Source organism: Perca flavescens, chromosome 15, assembly GCF_004354835.1.
Source record: "Perca flavescens isolate YP-PL-M2 chromosome 15, PFLA_1.0, whole genome shotgun sequence".
Taxonomy (NCBI): domain Eukaryota; kingdom Metazoa; phylum Chordata; class Actinopteri; order Perciformes; family Percidae; genus Perca; species Perca flavescens.
The window spans coordinates 16,109,798-16,133,307 of NC_041345.1; the positions used below are offsets into that span (position 1 = coordinate 16,109,798).

The window sequence follows — 23,510 nt, forward strand, 5'->3', positions numbered from 1 at the left end:
TCTATATTTTTGATGTCATCTAGCTGTTGTGCTATAAAGGTTGAAGTGTATTTGAATTAAAGCATCTAGCTAAATAAATAATGCATGTAATGCAATTTAACTCTTCAAGCAATATAAACCCAACTCTGCAGCACTATAGAGGCTGTAGCTGCTTTTATGTGTTGGTGTCCCAAGCTGCACAAAGATAGTATGGTTTAGTCTCCACACTCTCTTTACCGCCGCCCCCCTCCTCCCCCCAATAAAATAAAAAAAATAAAGCAATGGGCATGATCAAATCATAGCTAAAGGGCCATTCACACCGCAGTGTGGTCACTCGCCACCTCCAGTTATTTCAATGAGGGTAAGGCTTAATATTACCTAACAAATGTATTAAAATTGAATTTATCAAATGACAATGTAAAACAATGTATGACAATGTGAAAGGGGACACTTTTAGTGATAAAGCTACATACAGTAGAGTTATCACTAAAATCTGCAGCTCCCCTGCAGCTTTCCATAGCTTTATAGGGAGTTTCAGCTCATTGTTTAGTTATCTGGCCCACAACTGTTTTAGTTCACTTTCACCACTCTCATAGCATCCTTTTTGGCTGCAGCCCTTTTCACTGAAAAAGCTCTTAAAAACCCACTGTACATGACCTGCTCTGCACCAATCAGCAGACAGACACAGTTAGCAACTAGCTGGTGAACAATGTGGAACATTTAGCAGCTAAAGAGACAGATATTTCACTCAGGAGTTGGTGGAGACCAAAAAACAGAGCTAAAAGATAGTAAATATCAGACATTTATCAACTGCTTGCTGTTATCTGTTAGCATTTGATTAGAACATTGAAATGCCGATGCTGATGCAGTCTGAATGGTCTGTCAGGTAATAAAGTGCTCATAATGTTTTTGCTTTGCAATTATCAGATTAGTAGATGTATTAACACTCTACAAAGAGTGCTACTGTGTGATTAATTAGGTAACACTGATTAGGTAACACTCACATGAAACACATTTCAAACTCTGTGTCTTTTTTTAAAGTGGCAGCGCATGATTATCAACAGAATCAATGTTAGCCAAACTGTGCTTGGATGGTGAAATGTTGCAATCTTGACTCCTTACGCTGTAAAAACGGTGACTTATCAAACAGTGTATCCGAGTCCCTTTAGGATTTACATGCTGTGTAATGACGCACTCCCCCCTCGTTCTCCTTTGAGCTTACTTTTGTCAGCAGTTTCAGTAGTTTGCACTTTGCTAATAAGCAGGTGGAGCTAATCTATCTAGTTTGCCCTTCAGTTATGGTTTACTGTCCGGGGAACTGGACACAAGTGTCTCCAATAATCCCTTAATTAGGCAATGATGGACTATTCATTTAGTATGCAAAGCTGCAAATCTCCCCATCCACTGAGCGGAGCCCTCTGCAGTCATATGGAGGCCAGCGCTAATGATCTCAGCAAGTGGCAGCAATCCATTGGAGCGCTGCAGCAAGTGCACATTAATCTTGCGGGTGATCCAGTTGATGAATGACCCTGGCCCAGAAGCCCTGGCAGATCCCACCTTAATTATGCTGAGGGAGCCACACCTGGGAGGCACCGGGGGACGTCTTGCTAACTCAGGAACAACGACCCAGGAGATGGCCTGCAGTCCACTGGCAGTTTGCTCCAGTCTCAGCGCCACTGTAATGCCTTGGGAAAAGTGAGCCTTTACAGCAACTCTGTGGAGGAAATTATAGCTGGGCCTGACTTCCGAAGCACAAGTTATGGAAAGGGCAAATGGATATCATCAATTCAAGACATTTTCCACTAATAGGTCATTAGAGGAAAGGGATTTTTAGGACAGCTCCAAAAGAAAGTAATTCAAGATGCTGTTTTTGTCTGTGATGATGCTTCAAACAGAACAATTTCACCCCTGTTCTAATTGTACCCCATTACTTGGCTGTGCTCTGACATGTGTAAAGAAAAAAAATCACAGCAGGCAAAGTGTTGCATCATTCTAACATTAACACCCTAAAGATAGCACACTTGCACAATGGAAGGATGAGTAAAACAGAACATGGGGTCAAAATGCATGAGTAAACAATATGAGGAAAAAGAAAACACTAAATCCTTTGCAAACTGTTTGATCAGACGTTACGAAGAGAAACACCATCCTCCAAAACAGTGACAAAAATGCATCATCTTTTAAGCCTGGCTCACACTACAGGAGTTTTAAAATCCTAACCGATTTTGAAATCTGGTTGCAGCACACCCTTGAGGAGAATCTTTGCAGATTTTCTTCCCTCAAATCTTAAACATGCTCACACTACAAGATTTGAAAATAGACACACTACAAGATATTCTTAAGATTATCTTACCAGATTTAGCACCTCACGTGACGCGATCTCACGGGGAAGCGCATGTAAATAAAATGGATACTGTGTCACGGAATCTTTTGTTAGACCTGAATGTAGCAGATGATCATTGACCTAGATCTAATGTTTACATTTGCTAGCTAGTGCGCTAGCAACTTTGTACACTCACCCGGTAGGTCCAAATCTGAAGCGATCTCTCCCTAGCTCTTCTCTTTATCATTCCGATTATGATACTCTTTTGATGATACATTAAACAGGCACTTGTGCTGTTGCCACATCTCCACCATCCTTTCTTCCAACTCAGTTGTCCACCGGACCCGTACTACAGCTGCTTTCGCGGACATTTTCAAAAGTTTCCGTCACTTCCGTGCAGACCTGTCTCTCATTGGCTATTGTGGAAGCACTGACGTAATCATAGTCGTGTCACGTCCGATTATAATCCTAGATATCAAACATGTTTGATATTATCGGGGCGATCTCGATTTGTCTCGATTCGATCTGTGAAAGCCTCACGTTACCAGATAATCTGCGCCGAACATCGGAACCGATCAAGGTCCTCGACAAATCGGGCATAAATCGGCCTAAAACTCCTGTAGTGTGAGCCAGGCATTAGGGAGCGTTCAAGGTCATACAGTTGGTATCTTTATATTTAAAAGGCAAAAGCCACTGATAGAGTGCATTACATTTTGGATATTGTATTGCAAAATACTGTACACTGATAACAAACTTGTTTCACGTTTGCCTTTTTGGCTTGAGAACAAGGTGGTTGAATTGTTGTCAGTGAGCAGCTGAGAAAGTGTGGGGAGTAGATGAGAAGAGGAGATTGGGTGAGTCTTGAAATGGGTTTTTGCTCCAAAACAGAGTATTGGTCATTTTGTGCTGTTGGAAAGAAATCTTGCTTTTGTCCCCTGAGAGACATTAACTATTTTGCTTCAAGGCATTCATTTTTAAATCTATTAAATATGCTTAAAATATTCTAAATGTACCATACCTTGATGGTAAAATAGGCCATATTAAAATAGTCTAGAGTTAATGTGTAAGGGCATTCTACTGTAGTGGCCTCTCACTGATCGTGCTGGGAATAGATGATCCATGTCAACTCCAAGCAGCCTTGATTTACGCCTTCTTCATTTTCCCTCCAGTAATGGTCAACTGGTCCTCACGTCCTCATTGGATGCTACTGAACATACCAGACCTGTTCATTGAGGTTATTGGATTATCTAGCACAACAATCTGCAGTAGGGATACGTTGTCCCTTTTCTTGCAGCAACGCTACTGTGACTTATCTGTGAGCAAATTTATGAAATCTCGTTATCTTGTGCTTGGAAGTGAGGATCAATAGGTATTTATCCTTTGTTTTATTCCTATAGGTGCTATGTGAAAATTGACTCATTGTGCCTTTTTTCAAAATTCTTTATCTATTGATTCTTTATCGATATATACAAAATAATATATATTATATTTTATATATATATTTAGTTGTTTTTTGTTTAGTGAATCAATGCAACAATTGCTGCATCAGGAACATCCAACAAATTGATATAACTGCATTCACCTACAATAAAGTTGGGATCCAAAAGGTCAGCTGGAAATGGGACAAAGCCCAAAGGAGTTCTCTTAAGTGCCAGCTGAATTTAATACACATTCCATCCATCACTTTTTATCATCTAATTAGTCCTTTGTGTGGCAGCCTGGTCAACATCGGAGGGAAGCAGAATTATTGATCAAGTAAAGGATAGTATCTATCATTTCACCTCAGCATCGACACTCCAGCCATTTGAAAACAGATAAGACAATGCAGCCGCATCATAGTGCGATGAAATCATGATTGCCATTCAAAAGAGAGACCATTTGTTTGTTTTCCTTGTTTGGGCCACTGACTAATACACTTGTTGATCTTGCATTGCGACTACTGGGATAAAAAACACCACAACTGGAGAAAAATAAGCAATCTGCATTTAGAATCATAATGTGAAATATAATACTGTAGTTTTTGATAATTACAGGATGTCTAAAAGCTGGAGTGCACTGTAAGTAATAGAACAGAGGTGGAAAAAGTACTAAAATATTGTACTCAAGTAACAGTACCAATACTTTGATGAAATATTACTCAAGTACAAGTAAAAATACCTATCTGAAAAAATACTCAAGTAAAAGTAATAAGTAGTTCATTTAAAATGTACTTTAAGTAAAAGTTACTTAGTTACATTAAAAAACTGCAAAACGGGGCGGATCTCTCCCATGTAATGAAAATAGGACAAGGGGTGATAAAGCCAAAACGTTTGTTTTTAATTAAAGAAAAATCTATACAAATGTATAAACATCTATACAAATGTATACACATGTAATAACAGCATAACACATGTCACACATGACATGTAAGACCCTTAGAAAGGTATAATGTGCAATTTTAGTTCAGACCATCCCATAAAACATTTATAAACAATCAACTGAAAGTGAAAGTACCACACATTGTTAGTTCTGAGGCCATCCCTTTCTTCACAAACAAATTCAGCCAAAAAAGGCTGCCATTCTTAACCACATTTGGAGTAGCCTTTGAAATGGGACAAGCTTTGTAGACCCGTTTTGATGTATTTGGTTTAGCAAATGTAAATCTTGACGGAGGTAGCTCCTGATTGGGACACAGCTACAACCATCTCCACTGAGATCTGTAATGTAAGAACAAACAAATCAATACCGTCAATCCCAGCATCAGTTAGTCACCCTGACAGTTGACCCTGCTGAGCCGCGCTAGCAAGTTAGGCAATTCAAAAACAGCATTCTAGCAATAATAATAAGATAAAGTGACAAATAACTTATCTAGCCCACTTAGTAATGCAGGAGTTATTGCAGCTATGCAACAATTACAACAAGAGGACAGTGTACAGTGTAACTATTCAGTGTGACTGTTGGAGTATGTGCATGTTCTGCAAAACTGTGCTCCCCAAACAGATTTATCTATTGCAAGATCAGAGCATTCATCAGGGTAAGAGTGTTTGTGAAGAATGACCAATAAAGACCAGTTCGCACATCGGGGGGCAAAAATTCACACACACTTTTTTCATTTACAAAATGATCTCATCAGTGCAAATGACCATTGCTATAAATCACAATAATGTGAAAGTGTAAATCAATAGCTGTCTGCTCCAACAATTAGCCATAATTTGTTATTATTTTAAATGCCTCTCTTTCTCCCTGTTTGGCTCTCTGTTTCTCTGTAACCGGATTCCACTGCATCCACATTCAACAGCATATCATAAATGGGTTAGATTTGGATCCTCACAAAATATAAATATATATTTGATATATATCAAATATGTCTCAACTTTGTCAAGGCAAAGTATTTTTGTCAAAAGCTGCAATATTGAATCTGTTAAATCAAGACAATAAAAAAAAAAATCAGCATTATGTCTGAATCCACTTTCCTGCCAAACTCTGCCGTTGTTTAAGAGTACCAACGCAGGCATTGCATCTTTTTACTTATAAATGTTATTTCAGTACAGGAACAAATGTTACAACTCTAAAGCTAGTTGGTTACTCCTCTCCCTTGATTTTTGTACTAATTTCTTTTTTGGTGACCACACCAAAATCAATCAATAGGACTTTTGCACTTGACTCTCTTGATTGAATTACGGTGCATCCAATTCCCCAATGTCCTATGGGACATGACAGATGAAAAAAAAGATCTCTTCATGTGTCAGAAACCTTTAGATCGGGCCGTCATTTCGGGTTCCAATAGGGTGATGACTTGACTGGATAAACCCAGCCTGATCTGCCGGCGATTTGATTTCGCCATGCAGCTCAGGCTGGAAACCTGTACATTTGTCTATCCTGCTTCCGTTAAACAATCTGCGGGGACCAATCACAAACTAGTGCGCTATTGGCGGGTTTAACACAATGACGACGGCAAGCAGCTTTATGTTTACATTCAACATGGCGGTCACTGAAGCGCAGCAATCCGTTGATGCCACTGTCACTGCTTTTTTAAAAGATTCCAAAGGCAAGTTTTCTCTGAAAATGGAACAGAAACTTGCCCTGGAGCAATTCCTACAAAAGAAGGATGTGTTTGTCTCACTTACTACCGACCAGCTTTGGTAAAAGCCTAATTTACCAGCTAACCCAGAGGGTGGCCAAAAGAATGGATCTCAGCTACGTCACCCGGATCATTGGTCTGATTGGTTGAAGGACTATCCAATTGCGTACAGTCATTTAAACTATTCCCGTTGATCACCCCTCTTGTGCAGTAGAAAATACAGAGCAGACGCACCAGACTAATGTTCAATCTTAAAAGATTGAGCTTGGTCTGGTGATAGCCAGACTAGGTGATGACCCAAACATACTGCTAAATTCAGGGTTGTAGCCTGGAGTTATGGGCTCAAAATACTGAGTGTAACTCTAGTCTGCCTCCATTTTATTCCCATGCCCTCACTGCCATTACTCATTGCTCACTACATTGTTTGAAACAATAACAGAACAATAACTGACTTGACCATCATAGCGAAACCTTTACTAGACATCTGTTAAAAATCTATCAAGAAAAGTTACATGAATTGTATTATCTTTTGCTCTAGATAATTTCTCCACACAACGTATACAAGCATAAAGTATTGTATTTCTGGGACACAAAAGCAATTTTAGTTAAGACACACTAATTAATTCATTAGCTAACCCTTTCTTTCATTGTTGTCATCCAACCAAATTCCTATCAAACTGTACAGTACATACCCAGGGTGCACAGCTGCAGGGTGGCACACATATTTGCACATTGTGTTTGTGTTTATACATCCCAGGTTTTCTTTATATGCATGGCCCCAGGATTTAGGTCTCTGCATGGAAGTGATATCTTTTCTTGGCCCATCTTGTTGTTCAGCTTACCTCCACATGTGCATTAACCAGATTTCTGATTATATTTGGTATGCTACTGGAAACAAAATGCTTTCTTCAGAGGTGTGTGTGTGATCCAAATGCATTTGCCAGGCTTAGAAATAAAGCATGACATTTTCACATCCCTCATTGGGCGGCTGAACGTAAAAGTGGTTAGTCGCAATAAATGTGGCATTCCTGTTTGGTGTTTCTATAGGCATTAATTCTTTTCTCAGTAGTTTGAAATTATGTGCTCCATACTGTTGTTCTATATTAATATATGTAACTAAAACAACCTATAACATATTTTAACAATCTTACTAATGGTCCAATACTGTATAAGAAATCTTTATTTATCCAATCTTTCTGCTGAGAAATTCTTCAAAGACATTCATGAGGAAAATGCCTTCAAGTATCACTCGAGGCATTTTCCTCATGAATTTTGTTATCTTCATTAAATGCAGACAACAAGACTGTAGGCTCATACTGAACCTTATCCAGCACTAAACGGTGTCGAGAGCCCAGGCTCATGCATGCTTCTTTACTTTATATAATTCTTCATAAGAATGTAACATTATTGTAACTTTATAGTACATGACTCTTTCAGAGGCTGACATTTGTGCAATAAATTATCAGGTCATGTAAATATTAATTTAGTATTACTTAGTGTTTAGATTTAACTACATTTCAAGAGAAATTTGCTTGTTTTTGTACCATCCCTTTCGTCGTTGTTTGGGGTTCCTCAGTAGGGGAAGTTAACTGATAGAGGGACAGTCACATCCTCTGTCTAATTGTAGTGTGGTAAACCATCTCTGCTGTCAGCCCCAGGGGAATGACAGGGAAAGTGCTCTGACTTAAATTACTCTGAGCACTGTAACAGACCAGACGGCTGAACCTGCCAAATTCTCCCCACATTGGCCCGTTCATCTCAGCTCCACCAGAAAGGCTCAGACTGTGGCAGAGTTCACAATCAGGTCATTTGATATTAGACGACCCTAATCTCAAGGTGGTTCAGCAGCTCTTGAGCTGTAACTATATTGAGAAAGTGCCAGGGGCCTGATGTACAGTATTTTGCATTGAAAGCACAGGAAATTCATGTGTGGCTCGTTCTTCGAAATGTGGACAGGAATTCCTTTAAAGTCTTTAGGTAGTTTTTTTTAAGCATAAAACAGTCCTCTAGGGTGTTACACATTGTGATGATGAATCAGATACTGAAGGCGCTCTCTCACCACATTAGTTTACCATAGAATCAATGGCAGGTGTTGCATGAGATGCAATTTAGTCATTAGCCTCGTCTGTGCTAACTGCATCCAGGCTGCATCCCTACCACAGCCCCCCAAAAGGAGTGCAAGTTATGTAAGATACCTTTGATTTTGATATTAAAAACACGTTGTTTTATTATTATCAATGGTTAATAATTGTTTTGTAAACTATTCATAAATATTATTTGGATGGCTATTATAAAGTTGTAACTAATGTTTATAATAATTAGTTAATAATTATTTGCTTATAAAGCATCATGGAACATTAAATGGGCCACATTAAATCTTTAATTTGGGAACTATAAAAGAGATGATTATTTGTGCACTGATAGCTATCTAAATAATGGTTATAGATGCTTTTCAAAATATGCATTAACCATTAACAAGGTATTATAATCATCATTTTATTGACATTTAAATTTACATTTATATGACATTATTTACAAATTATTTCTTAAAGGTTTACAAATCATTTGGTAATCATTAACAGCTAATAATATAAATGATAGCATTGCTAATAATAAGTCAACAATTTAATTACAATTGTATTGTTTGTTAACAGTAAATAAACTACTACTGTTTAATTAACTATCAATTTACAATTCATTAGTGATGGTAATTATAAGTTACCAAGATAAAGTAGACTCAGTGCAGTCTACTCTAAAGCTTGCGAGATGATATTTTTAATGAATTAGATGAATAATTCTGCCTTAACTGTGAGTGTATTGTCAGGATTGATGATTATAATTGAATTGGAACTGCAGATAATGTTGTGTAGCTGAGACACATTTTTAATTCTGGGTATAAATGTAATATGGATAATTCATACCTGAATACAATCTAGACACAAGGTGAATGTTAATGCGAGATTCAATTCCTGTGCTTATATGGCTCACAGCTTTGTCCTGAACACGGAGCGTGTGCTAGACTGTGACTGCAGTGGTTAGCTTGTGTCACATTTACCAAAACAATGACATAAGAGAGTCATTTCTAACTTCCTTTATCGTAAATCCTGTTAAAACTTTTAAACCTGTTGTTCAATTTGATATGGGCCTTTTCACACAACCAGTGCATTATTTTCTTCACAAAGCAGCTGCCATGACTTAAACTAAACTTTAATGAACTAAATTCTTCCTGAGTGACTTCTTTTTTGTAAATGTAAATAGACACAATCTGAGCACTTAGCTTCTGCGGGACCAGACAATGTCTGAGCGATTTATGAATGGCTCAGATAACAAACACAACAAAGGGAAGATAAAACGGGTCAATGTATTTCCTCTTGTGCTCTGATAATATTTTATTGTCAGCCCTTAGTAGCGCCAGGCATCTTAATGCCACTTCACTTTTGTGTGTTGTTAACACTGACACGTTCCTCTGCAACTGCTCCACAGCCAGTGTCTGAGCATGCTCAGAAATCACTGACAGGGTGACTCTTAGACAGGTAGGAAGTCTGATAATAGTGAGCATTTACAAACGGGGCAATTTGCTGTTAGAGAGCTCTCCACTTCTCTGAGTGGCATTTTACGAATACAACAATTTCAACAAACCCATTGAGCTCTCCCACGCTCTCTTGAATGCCAAACACCCAGTAAGCATTGTGCTCCAAACACTTGTCCAGGCTTTCCTCCCCCTCACCCAATCACCTGCATTGGTTGTATACAAGTTGAGTTTGCCAATAACATTATATTACATATTGGTTGGGACATAACATTGGAAATAATATCAGAATTGACAAATATAATGATTAAATCAATCATACAGTAGTGTTCTGGATCAGGTTTTCACTCAAGAAGATAAAACTGAATTTCCTCTCGGGATTGTTGATGTCAAGTTCTTCTTCTGCTACAAGCCATGAGAGCATCATGCAGGGTTATTTGACAAAAATGTCTGTATTTCTGTTATAACAGCAAAAACAGTTATAAACACACTGTTGACATGTCAACACCTTCTAAGTTGAAATGGCAAACTTGTTAGTTTAGTTACACATCCAGCAGTTATGGAGCAACATTATCATCCATTTGGAGTTGTGTTAGTGGCCCCCTGATGAATGCAAGTGACTGTATTCACTCTATTTTAGCTCTGTTTTGGTCTCTACCAACTCCTGAGGGAAACATGTGGATCTTTAGCTGCAAAATGCTCCACTGTGTTCACCAGCTAGTTGCTAACTGTGTCTGTTTGCCATTTGGTGCTGAGCAGGTACAATTGGATTTTAGAGCTTTTTCGCTAAAAACAGCTGCCCGCTGCAGAAGTAAACGACACTATGAGAGCAGTCAGAAAACAGTTAAGTTGCTGTCCAGAAAGCTACACAATGAGCTGAACCTTGTCATAGAACTCTGTAATGAGGGGAGATTCAGTTTAAGTGACCCCTTTCACATTGTAGACTAGACACATTGTTTTCAAAAATATAAATAGCCGCTTTAAGTTTGGACAACACCTGCAAAAAATGTTGACTGTACTGTATGTTAGCTAAGTCAGCGATGAGAAGATTTATTTTCTCTGTGCACTGGTAGCTCTCATTGGATGACATAGATTTTCTGATTTGGTGGAAAGGCACTAGCTGACTGCAAAAGAGTTGTCCTTTAGTAAGACTGCAACACTCACATAATCAAATGACTTTGTGTCACCCCTGGTTTGCATTACGAACCGACTGCACACATTTAGAATAGACAAATTTGGTCAAGCAACAGATATATCTAATTATGTTCTGAATTCCTAACATTGAACTTAAAATATAATAGTGTGCTGTTCTGAAATGTAGGGATTGCAAATTATTTGAGACCCAGTTCTTAGTGTGACGCTGGCTCTCCTGGTGTGTTGGAGGTGTGTGATGAATGAGATTCTCTAATACAGGGAGACAGTGGCATGTGATTTTAAATTCTCATATTGCAGCAACAAAGTGTACGAGTTAAGGTCTGGTGAATATTCTCATCAGTAATTATAGTCTGCACCCATGTATAATAAATTCAGTGTATAATACGCCTAAGCAGCATACCCGTTCTCAGCATAATGTTTTCTGCATGTGCTCTCTTGCATTTAGAAATATGTAGAGGAGAACTACGCCCCCCATGACTCATTGTTTTAATTTAAAATGCAGTGTTGTTTATTATCCATCTTGATTAATGAAATGCTTTTATATTTATCATAATAAACTTCTTTTTCTGTTTTTTTTTTTGCAAATTACCTTATGCATTGCTCCACAGAAAACCAGCAGGGTGCAGACATGAGCTTTCTGTAAAATGTAATCACTATTACAATAATCTTTCTGCGATTGAGTTTTATAGTGAACTTTATACAGTATGAAACAATTCACAATGTTATAAGATCTCGCATATCTCAGCACTGTGATTCCTATCTCTGCAAGCAGTCACATGAATGAGGAGACGCAACTATTTCAGATGAAGAAATCTGACGTTTACAGCCCTACTTGTTAACGGATAGAGGAAAAAGTGGGTGTACACACTAGTTGTGCTGTGTGGCTCTACGGTGCTTTAGTTCAGATGAGCTCACTCAGCCGATGCGCACATCGTAGGATTCTACCAATCTGAGAAGACGCAAGGACGGTGAGCAGAAGCCTGATAGTCAGTGGAAAGAGTGGATGCTTTTGTGCAAAGGCTGCGGACTTTCTGCTACACAAAGTAAGAGAACAGAAAAAGCATTCGTCTCTTCTTGGAAAGATACAATGGATTTTAGGTTGCCTGGATGGATGTGAACCACTCTTGTATCGCATACTAGACTGGACTTCGGACTAAGCAGCTGAGGAGAAGAAGCCCACTTAAACACTCTGCTGTTCATTTTCTTTTTTTCTTTCCCCCCTTCCATACAATGTCAGGATTCCGTCCTGTCCAGTTCAAGCCAGGCTGCTCATTTGGAAGGACGCCAGACCTCCAGCCTCTCAAATCTGCAAGTTCAGTCCAATAAATTGTGACATTGTCTTTCAGCCTTGGATTTATAAAACCAATACTCAAGAATACCGACGCGATATTCTTCCGGAATTTTAACGACCCATTTCCCGCTATCCTTATAAATATGCGATTTGGTTGGATTAGGTTGGTTTGGTCCATCTTCACGCTTTTTTGGCTGGAGAAGCGCTGATAGTGACTGATTATTGCTGTTGATTTTGTCCATGCAAGACTCGGGGTGGAAACATGTCTGGCCACTTCTTTGAGAGGATCACTGCTATCAGAGATGGCATTTTGGTCCAGCACTTCGATTTTCACCTCTAAAGTGCCCCGGAAAATCTTATTCATGTTCACCCTCTCCCTATCTGTCACCTACTTGTTCTATAGCTTGATGAGCTGCTACAACTCGCTGCAGTTCCCCCTGCAAGAGAACTACGCGTATCAAGGGAGGCTGGTGACGGATGAGACAACTTTTGTGACATTGAGGGAAAAACTTTACTCCGCTTCCCAGGGCTTAACCGAGTTCACCGAGACCGAAAGAACCACCGCAGTTTCCACCGTAAAGGATCATGCTGAAGCCGAACAAAGGACAGTGGAATGGATTAGGACTCAGGCGTCTCCAACTAAATCGGCGGCGGCGTATCACAACACCGCGGTGGAGAAGGAGCATCAGGAATTCAGCACCACGGACAGCGAACTCAGGGTGAACTGCACCATGGATTACGGAGAGAAGAAACTTCCCCAAGCCATCATCATCGGGGTGAAGAAAGGGGGGACTAGAGCCCTGCTGGAGGCTCTCAGGGTGCACCCGGACGTCAGAGCCGTTGGAAATGAGCCACATTTCTTTGACAGGAACTACGAGAAGGGGCTGGACTGGTACCGGTGAGTTACCATTTCAGTCTTATCTAGCGCCAGTGTTTTGTTTATACCCGATTTATTACAAATTAATGCATACTTAAAGCTGGTGTTTACCATTTTCCAAAGAATGCCTGTGCGTTTATATATTTCTAAATGCTTTTTTAATGATTTGCACATAGACACAGGTCTGCATTTTCTTAGAGGTAAAGAAATCAATTTGATAGGTAGGCTAATCAATCACAATGTTCGTCAAACTTAACATTGTTGCGTGGTGATGCCGCTTTACATTATTGTGAGCTAATTTTTGGTTCTGATGAAAAATAAACTCAACTCTTTTTTTGTTCACTGTGAACTGGAGTATGTATGATTGCTTAACTCAGTCCAGGAAGGAACTATTTGCAAGTTCATTTGTATTTAGCATATAGTGACATGCATGATGGCTTTCTTGGAAAGTGGCTAGTAATTCACATATCATTTGTAGAAATTAGTCCTTTAAGGCACTGTCACAGTAACTGAAGTGAGTTCTATACTCTTGTGTGAGTCTGAGAGTATACATGAACCCAGTAGTTCAGTTTTTACCTCGTTCATGAATCAGAAGGTGTATTATTATATACCAAACTGAATATGCTGAACAGGTCTGTCCATCACATATCAAGTTAGCTGAAGTTTAGAGTGTTGCACAATATTGTCACACACGTTGTGACACAAATACACACACACAGGAGTGTCAATATATTGTTTTGAGGTTTGTTTTAAGCTTTTTTTTAAATGTCTGATTCTAAGTTGTTAGTCTCCAAAATCACATTTTGTTTTACATGTTATATGAGTATTTTGAACCGAGCCATTGTGTGCTTCAGGTTGGTTCCTGTGTCCACTGGTAAAAGTAAAATACACAACACAAATCGCAGAAAATAATCTTATGATGTCCTTAATATAAAATGTTATATCCACATTAAATAATGGATATAATGTTGGTCCTTTCTAAATGCCATTTATCTGAGAAATTGTCTTATGTTTTAGTTAATTATTCCTCGGTTTTAGTTTCCCTTACACTCTCTTTCTATATATATGTATATATATGTATATATATATATATATATATATTAGGGCTGTCAAAATTAACACGTTAATTTTTGCGTTAATTTTCTCGTTAAAAAAAATTTACAAAATTAACGCAGCTGTGTTTGTTTACTTCATGTGGCGGCTGAGAAACGTAATACGTCTCCATAACAGCAGGCGGGGCTACTCTGTATTGTTGCCCAAGTAATGAAAACCGGCAGCTGATTGGACGAACGCGTCACATGGGTTTGTTTTCTCCGGATATTGAGAGCCAGACTGTCATGGCGGCCGTTCAGAATACGATCTCATATTGTACTAAGATAGTTCACTGAAATATGTTTCTGAAAATATTTTAAGCAAGAAATAGGCCGTGATGCAGTTGCTGAATCTGTCTTCATTTCAGCTCAACAAAGGTCAATTTAGAAGATTTTCGTCAGATTTTGAGAGACTAGTCACCTCGTTGCGCTCGCCATTTCCGGGTGATTCCCGACGGCCCTGCCGCCGACTGAACTCTTGGCTCGTTGGAGATGAACTGCGCCTCGCCTGTAAAGTAGACGAAAGCAGGCGACAGCAGCCGGGGACGGTGACAAAAATCTGCTCTCAAGTCAGACAGTTTCTAGGCGTTTCCAGCAGCCTTCAGCAGGACTAAGCCAAATTGTTGCTGCTATGTTGCTAAATCTACATATATTGTTGTTCTGAAAGATATTAAACATTCTGAACTTAGCAGAACCTTTCCTTGTTTGTTTTTTTCTTCATATTTGCAAAGTTAAGTGATTTAGCATTTCAATTTCCATTATTACAAGCTTCAGTCTCAATTTAAAAAAGCGATTAATCGCGATTAATTACAGCAAATTGTGCAATTAATTAGTTAATTCTTTTTAATCGATTGACAGCCCTAATATATATATATATATATATATATATATATATATATATATATATATATATATATATATATATAAGTCAGCCAGTATTCTTTCTTTCTCATCTGAACAGAACATTTCACCCATCAATTATTAGGCTAAATTGCAAATAATCTAACATGTTATAAGTGCTGTATTTTCTGAAAGACCTTTTAACTTTGCTGTGCAGCGGGTTCTCAAATAAGCGTGAATTTGTTTACACTACCATTTAGTGATAGTTGACATTCACTTTGAGTCCAGGTTTATATGCCAGAGAAGAACTTGTTTATCATCGCTGTGTTTATGGGAGAGAAAAAAAATCAATTTGAGGGTTTATTCATGGTCAGTTGGTCATGGCTCAGTTAGACGTTCTCACATAATGATGTTTGACCAAGGGGAATTCAAGATTTTTTTTAATGAAGTCAATGAGCTGATGAGAATGACGCTGACTCAAAGTCCCCTCTGTTTCTCCATGGGTCTGTTACGCTGGTGTTTGGGTTGCAGAGCATCTGCTTTCATCTTGCTGCATAGACATGGGAGCTCTCGGCTGTTCATTTAGCCTGTGTTATTGCAAGCTGTTTCATTACGCTCACGGTGAAAGGCTCATTAGACAGGAGGATGACATGCTTACATAAATAATAATAAGTGTGCTCGTGTGTTTTAGGGCCCCTGGGCAAAACAAACCCCTAATGGAGCTTTCATTTTATATCTACCATTGTCCTGTGTAGACCGCTCACCTCAGAATGATACGCTCAGGAGAAAGAAACATACATGTTGTCAAATTTGATGGTGAAATGGTTAAAACTAATCACGGGTTGAGCCACTTTTTCAGATACCAGACACTGATATTAAAATCCATTCAGACCACGTTTGTTTGTTTGCTTCTAAATGATGCATTATACTGCATCTCTCTCCTCTGTAGGCTCTGGTTAATGTAGACTTAATGGAAGTGAAATTATGATCAGTTACAGATGTTTGCAACCATTTGACATTGATGTAGTTGAATGAGACCAGCAATCTCATAAAATATGATTCATAAATTTGGGCCTGTCGCAGTAACACCTGCTCCACATTTTGATGGATATGATAGACTATGGGGAATGTAACCCAAAGGCAACTTGTAAGCGCATCCATACTCAAATACATTGAGTCTATTCTCAACACAATGAATACAATATCTTTGTTTTATCGCACTCAAAGCTTGTGTTGACTGATGATGTTTGTCCATTCACATATTCAGGTTTAGTGAACTTAAAAAAATAATTGAGATTGTGTATCTGTGTTTGTGTTGTTGTTGTTATTACTTATTCATGTTCTGTTACTAACTTACTTTGTGTTATGCTACGGAAGAAAGAAAGCAACACGAAGAAAAGTTCCATTGAATTTTGTGCTTTGAATTAATGAACCTTGAAGCCATTAATTGAAAATATACAGCGTGGATTCATTCAGGCTTGCCTGGATCCTTTGCCGCTGAAGGCACTGTATGTAGTACAGTGGAGATAGTATGGGACGTAGTGTTAGTGCACTTGAATACTAATAATACTCTAAAACAGACTGTATACATGTGTACATGCTACTTTTCAGCTGAATCTTGAAGATTTAGTTGCCACCCCTCTTCCAAGAGTAGTATAGTAAATGCTTTTTGTTGTCACTTTTCTATAGGTTAGACAAAGACACATCCAAAGATGTTGTGATTATCCTTGCAAATGTCAGAATGGATCAAACAGTAGGAAAAAAGGAAATATGTGCTCTTTTATGTAGGTAGCAGCAAACGCCCCCTCTAATTCCACAGCCGCTGTGTTGGGAGGTAAAAAAAACGCCAGGCTCTCGCTGAAGTAAATACAGGCAGCTTATACGGCTTTATATAGAGTAATAATCTTAATAACTGCACTTATATAAAGTACTGCACCTGAAACATTTTCTGGGAGGTTAGAATCTCTGTGTTGTTGTTATTTTATGAGACAATGCACAGTAAATTGCAGACTAAATCACAATTGTATCACTTTAAAAGAAATTAACATATATAATTTTACATGACTTAATTTGCATTTGATTGTGCTTCAAAAATTGCACAAGTTGGTTTTTACAGTTTACAAACTGGCCCATTCATTACTTACTCTGTCAGCAGCTGGGCGGATTTAGCAAAAGTAACTCAAACTATTCAGCATAAAATGCAAAGTAGGTAATCCATAATATATATCAGAGTATGCTTTTAAAGTTACCCCATTCCTGAAGAGAATGCGAAAAACAATCCTTTCAGAACTTTTTTATTTTTTTGGAGAGTTTGTTTTGAAATTTAAATTTAGTCTATCAAGCATTTCTTACAGTGACGATTTTAGCCTTCTGTGAAAACACAGACTTCCATGTCCATAAAAATGTCTGCACAAATACAGCACACATCTAATATTCACATCAGGATTCCAACTTTATTGTGGGTCTGGTATGAGCCTCCAGAGGTGATCCCAGATTGGTGATTGGTGCTGCTTTCTTGTTTTTAGCACTCTTGGACAGTTTCTCCAGTGTGTTTTGGGCTTACTTGAACAAGCAATTAGCAATGTAGTGCCATCGTCACCATACACAGAGGACTTTCATCAGCCTATTGGCGTTTTTAATGTTGCCTCTATTTCTGAATAAGAAGTATCGGCCACCACCGCAAAGATTTAACTTATCTATTCTCCTGAGCATGACCCAACCTGGTGAAAATGCCCATCCTGGAATAGGAAAAGTTTAATGCATGATAATCAATACAACAAATGTTGCTCCAGCTCTTTGCGAGCATTTAAATATTTTAGTGGAAAGGTAATGTGTCTCATAAATTGTGTTAAAGAATGTCATTGATTATCGATCATACATGAACATTTATACCTGCTGTGGGTAAGCATTCTCACCAGGATTTCACAATAGTTAGGGACCGCCCTAAAGCCTGGATTATACTCCCAAACGGACACGTACTGTACACGGACAGCTGTGGACACCACAGTTGCAATTAGTTGTGTGTCTAGAGTCCACTTGGAGGATGCATTCCACACATGCGAAGTTGTTCGCCATCTACAGGAAGATGTTTCCCGCGCATGCAAATCAAATCAAAATGGCTACATCCTTGCAAGAAGAAGTAGAGCTGCTTTGTCTGTTGTACTAAGCACAATTACATAAAAAAAGAAAAGCGTACAAAGCAAGAAAGTGGTGTGTGTTGCAGCTCAATGACAACAGGATCAAAGACGGGGAGTTGAGCACGTTGCTGCAGGCTATGCGTGCAATGGACGAGGGCTTGTTAGTTAGATTGACTGCTTGGTATTTTTGGCATTTTTGAAAAATGACAAAAAATTTGTTTACATTAGTGCTAACAAATAGGGTTTGATAGGAGCAACTGCCAGAGCAAGAAGCTATAAAGAACAAAAAATAATCACAAAAATGTTGAACTGCTGTCTGTAAACCTTTGCCATAATTATTTGAGACAGGTAGGAAAACATGGTCAATAACAAAACTTTTTTGATTTCATTACCAAATTGCAAATTACATATTTTAAAGCACTTTAACATTTGATTTAACTGGCAGATTAACTGGCAGTATCACTATACCACATTGTTAAAAATAACATAATTTTAAAAAGTGTCAGATTTAGATTAATTCCAGTTGAAAAGTCTGTGAGACCAGATTAAATAATTCATCAGAGAGAATGAGGTTTCCCATCTATTGAGGCTCAATGGAATTCTGCTCTGCATTGATGGGTGAACTGGAGAGTCAGCAAAGTGGGAGCAGTTATATCAGTCTTTTCACAAGGAGCAAGAATGGCTTTCTTCACACTCAAAGAACCTGGTATGGAGCAATTGTGTAATAGTACGCAGTGTAATAATGGAATTATTGAAATAAAAATGTAATTAAGTAATATTGAATGTTGAAGTATGAATGTGTCGTCAAACATCTCAGTGATTAATGAGCAAAAGCTAAGATTCAGAAGTGCATTTCACACTCTATGTGTTAGTACTCTTACTTTAGGCTTTATCAATATCTATATCTGCCAGAGGTGCAAAAGTTGGACTGATACCAATCAAAAAAATTAATACAAGACTATTGACACAGAACCACAGATCCAAACCAACTTGTGCGGGAAGTTCATCAAAAATCGATATGTTAAAATTTCAAGTAACCCTGTCTCTGTGTCCTTGTGCTTCTGGTGTGTGTGTATGTGTGTGTGTGTGTGTGTGTGTGTGTGTGTGTGTGTGTATATGTGTGTGCTACAGTACAAGCCCATGTGACACACAGTACCCACTATAAAACATCCACTTCCTCATAACAATCCTACTGTACACGGAAGAAACCAACTAAACTGTGTTGTGCAAAATGTGCAACAATAAGGTAAAATATACTAGTGGCATTTACTTTGTCACTAATTTAAAAGGTGTCAAAATATAGAATAATATGGTGCTGATGGAGAATTCCCTGATATGATCCTGTTGAATCAGTTTGAATCACAATGAAATGAGTTGTCCATTTAATCTGAACAAGCCTGTTTATAGTTTTACACTCACTTCATGTACCGCAATAATTGTCCAAAAGCTATAAATTATACTTCTCTCATAAAATTCTGCAGTATAAGACTTAACAGGACATAAAAATGAATTTATAAACTGTTCTTCATCAAATAACTGTCACTAAGAGCATAACAGCAGCCAGAAGAAAGACAACACAGAATGTATGAAGTAACATTTGTCCCTTTCTAGAACAGGAGTGTAGATCCTGCATATCAAACCACAAATAGCTTATCCTTCTGTCAACCTGCTTCTAACTCTATAGATTTGATCCAGTGTTAAAAGATTTATTGCAAAGCTCACCTGTTTATGGGGTGAACACATCATTTATCAAAATCCTAGCCCCAGAGTCGGGGCTGGCAGCACTAAATTAAGAGCATATTTTAGGGAGAAAAAGACGAAGGAGCGGCAGGTTATAAGCTAAACAACTTTTGTTTGAGGTAGTTTCATGACTTTCATCGCACTGCACAAAGTCCTGAACCTGATTTACCAGCATTAATAAATAATATGATAGTCAGTTGAAATTTATATTTCTGGTCAACATGTGAGAAAATCACCGCACAGGTCTGCGTAACATTTCCAGTGTATCCTTTGTCTTCTCTGCAAAGTATTTATACACAAGTTAAATAAGCTAACTGTGAACAAGAACTAACACTTTATTGAGGTTTGCAAGCTCTAATATTTCTGTGTTATTAAAATGACACTTTAACCCCTTATGCAATAAAAGCTGAGGGGATGGGCTTCTAAATCTTTAGAGCAGTGTTCTTATCCTTTCAGGGCTGCGTCCCCGTGCTGAGAAATAAGTCAGCAGTAGCTTCCGGCTCCGTGGTGATTAGTCCCAGTAGATTATGTTTTTATTCCAGCATACTCAACTATTTCACTTCTGTTTCTGACTATTTTTAATCATCTTTGTCTTCGTAAGACGTCTTTTTTTTATTTTTATTTTTTTAATGCATGTCACAGAATTAGCCTTGTCACTTCCATGGACTTTTCTCATTGTGCGAGTTGTAATGTGCTCTCATCAATAGATCCTACACAGCTCAAGGTCATATGATAGAGTGCATTCCCTCCTCACCTCAGTAAAGAAACTGATCCTTTCTTTGCCCTGTGAATAATGCAGCTACTTTTTTTAATGTTACAGTCTATTCATGGATACATTGTCAGTGTATCATGTGTGATTCAGCTGCTGTGGGACTTTTCAGGAACAATTTGTACTGCAGGCTTTAGTGTACCTGCAACTTCCGGTCGTAAGAAAGGACCCGGTGATAGGAGGTGTGTAATGGAGACATGTACCCACTGCCGAGACAGCAGCAGAAAGTCTAAATCCAGCGTTTATCCCTTGTTTAGCCCTTCTTTCCCTCTCTCAGCTGCTCCATGGGCAGCTTAGCCCCTGACTCTTGCCACCTGAGTGGGAACCTGTGACTCCGCTCAGTGGGGAGATGGGAAAGAGCAAGGTGGGCCAGATCCCCGAGTAGGCAGGATGCCATCCCGTCCAGCTTGGCCTGCGTGCTGCTGCAATGCCTCCCTGTCCTGCACCTTCCCAACAAAGCAGAATCTGCCTACGCCTGATAAGACGTCGCCAAGACTCACAAGGAAGCACCTCTGAGTGCTCTGATGCCAATGCAGCAGTTGTAGAATTAAACTTTTTAATTAGTAGCATACCCCAGCACTGTCAAGAGAGTGGACTGCTTCAGTACAGTCTTTCTCATTGGCTTCTCTCTTTCCATTTGATTAAACTCCCAAGCATCATGGAGCTTTGAGGTTCCAGTTACCACAAGAGCAATCATGTTTATTTCTTGTTTCTCTGTTTGGGGATCCCTTTAGATGCAGCATAGCAGAAGAAAATTACTCATAATATCCTACAGTCTGAAAGAGCAGCCTGTTTTACCTCACACACAGTAGGCCACCATATAAATCACAACCAAACACACCATACCAGTGGAATAATCGGCCTCTCGTTGTTTTAAGCCTATACATTTATGTTATTACTGTCCACCCTGTTGAATCAACAATATGATGAAGTCATCTTCTTTGTGAGCAAGTATGTGACTTCTTATTGTAAAGAGGCACTCCTCAGTGATTATCAAACATGCAGCTGATTGTTAAGGGTAATGGTGGAGTACCAGTAGTGGGTGCCTTTTCAGTCTCGAAGGTAAAACTGCATATCCACCGATTTTACTCTTGATGTAATTCTAGTTATAATGTTAATGGTCTTTTGTATATGAAAAAGTGTATATGATTGTATCGGGTTACGTGGATCATTATTGGTATGCACTGCATGTATGGTGTATGTATTTGTGTGTTCATGTATTCAGTGAAAATTGGTTCAATATTATTCAAAATTATGTCCAGAGACACCCACTGAAAACCCTGAGACATGGTATAATATATATTTATATATATATATATATATATATATATATATATATATATATATATATATATATATATAAAAACAAGTGAAATTAAAACAACTATTTCAGCACAGCTAATTAGTACAGCCCTATTAAAACAAGACTATTCTCCAGCTTTCATATGTTCTGCAGCAAATATCCTAATATGGTGGATCAGCACAGAGCACAGTGCTGAATTACCTTTCAGGAGGTTTTTCCTTTCAGTGGTTTTGTTTTGGCTGAATAGACACTCCTTTTTTCATTCCATTCCAGGATTACAGATTGGTCTGATCTTACTGAAGCGATCTGTATTGTAACATGGGAATTATGGAAGAAGTAATACCGCTCTGTCCTTTTTGCATATGGAGAGAGAAAAACCTCTTGAGAAGTTAATGGGTATAGCCAATTTCATCCTGACTGTTCAGAATTCATGTGCATTCCTCCTCTCTCTCTCTCTCTCTCTCTCTCTCTCTCTCTCTCTCTCTCTCTCACACACACACACACACACACCTTCATCTCTTTCTCCTGCCCTGCTGTAGCTACACTCCGATGCTTTCAAGTGGAAGTCTATTTTACTTATGGTTAGAATTTAATTCACCGTTTTTTCCCCTTCCATTGCTATGAAGTGGCCGTGGGTTATGGTTCACCATCAAGCCTCATATCCACTTTATTTTTGTGTCCATCAATGGAGCCGGATAGATTCAGAGCAGCCTTCTCCTCCATTGTCGCAGGGGATAGAAGGAGGACTTAGGCTTGTGTTTTTGCTCCATGACATGGACAGATTGTCTGAAAATGAAAGACATAGCTTCATCTGTTAAATTATTTATTTTGGACCCAAAATAAAGTATAAGCTAAAGTAATTTTATGCTCAGAGGGATTCAGCTCTCCCAAAAGAATATTTGCAAGCAACCAAATTGCTGTGATGTGCTTTCTAGTCTGGAGGAACAATGATTCTGTTCGGCAGAATTCTGGTTTACAGACGTCTTTAAATCTCTGCAAATAAGACTACCTTGGGACAAATACGCATGTCAATCACACTTGTCAAGATTCCAATTTTCCTTCCACATCTCCTGGAGCACTTGCGCTGCTCCTGCTTCTTATTGGCTGCAAGGGATGTGGTCTCATGACACAAACTGATGCATTTGTTCAGTCAAAGAGAAAACCCTGACAGGAATGGTCATGGAGCCAAGATACAGAGACTGCTGGGAGTGTGTTTCAAATGTGTGTCCACAAGCTGATAGGTGCCTCTGTAGTGTGTTATGCTGAGAGATGATGGGGAATGGAAATGTTGGCTTTTCCCACTAGTATGAATAGGCAGCATTATCATATGACCATTATGCCTTCAACATATGCAGCAATATATGCAGCATATGGCTTTTTTCCATCAAGAAAGCCTTGGCCATTTTGAGAAATTAG

General features: G+C 38.6%; 1 protein-coding gene across 1 annotated transcript in view; it reads left to right on the top strand.

Annotated features, from left to right (window-relative positions):
* Positions 1–12,639: 12,639 nt before the first annotated feature.
* Positions 12,640–23,510, top strand: part of hs3st4 (heparan sulfate (glucosamine) 3-O-sulfotransferase 4) — a 77,869-nt gene continuing 66,998 nt past the window's right edge. The window contains exon 1 of the mRNA XM_028600431.1: positions 12,640–13,235. Within this exon, the coding sequence (XP_028456232.1) occupies positions 12,640–13,235 (596 nt within the window). The remainder of the gene's footprint in view (positions 13,236–23,510) is intronic.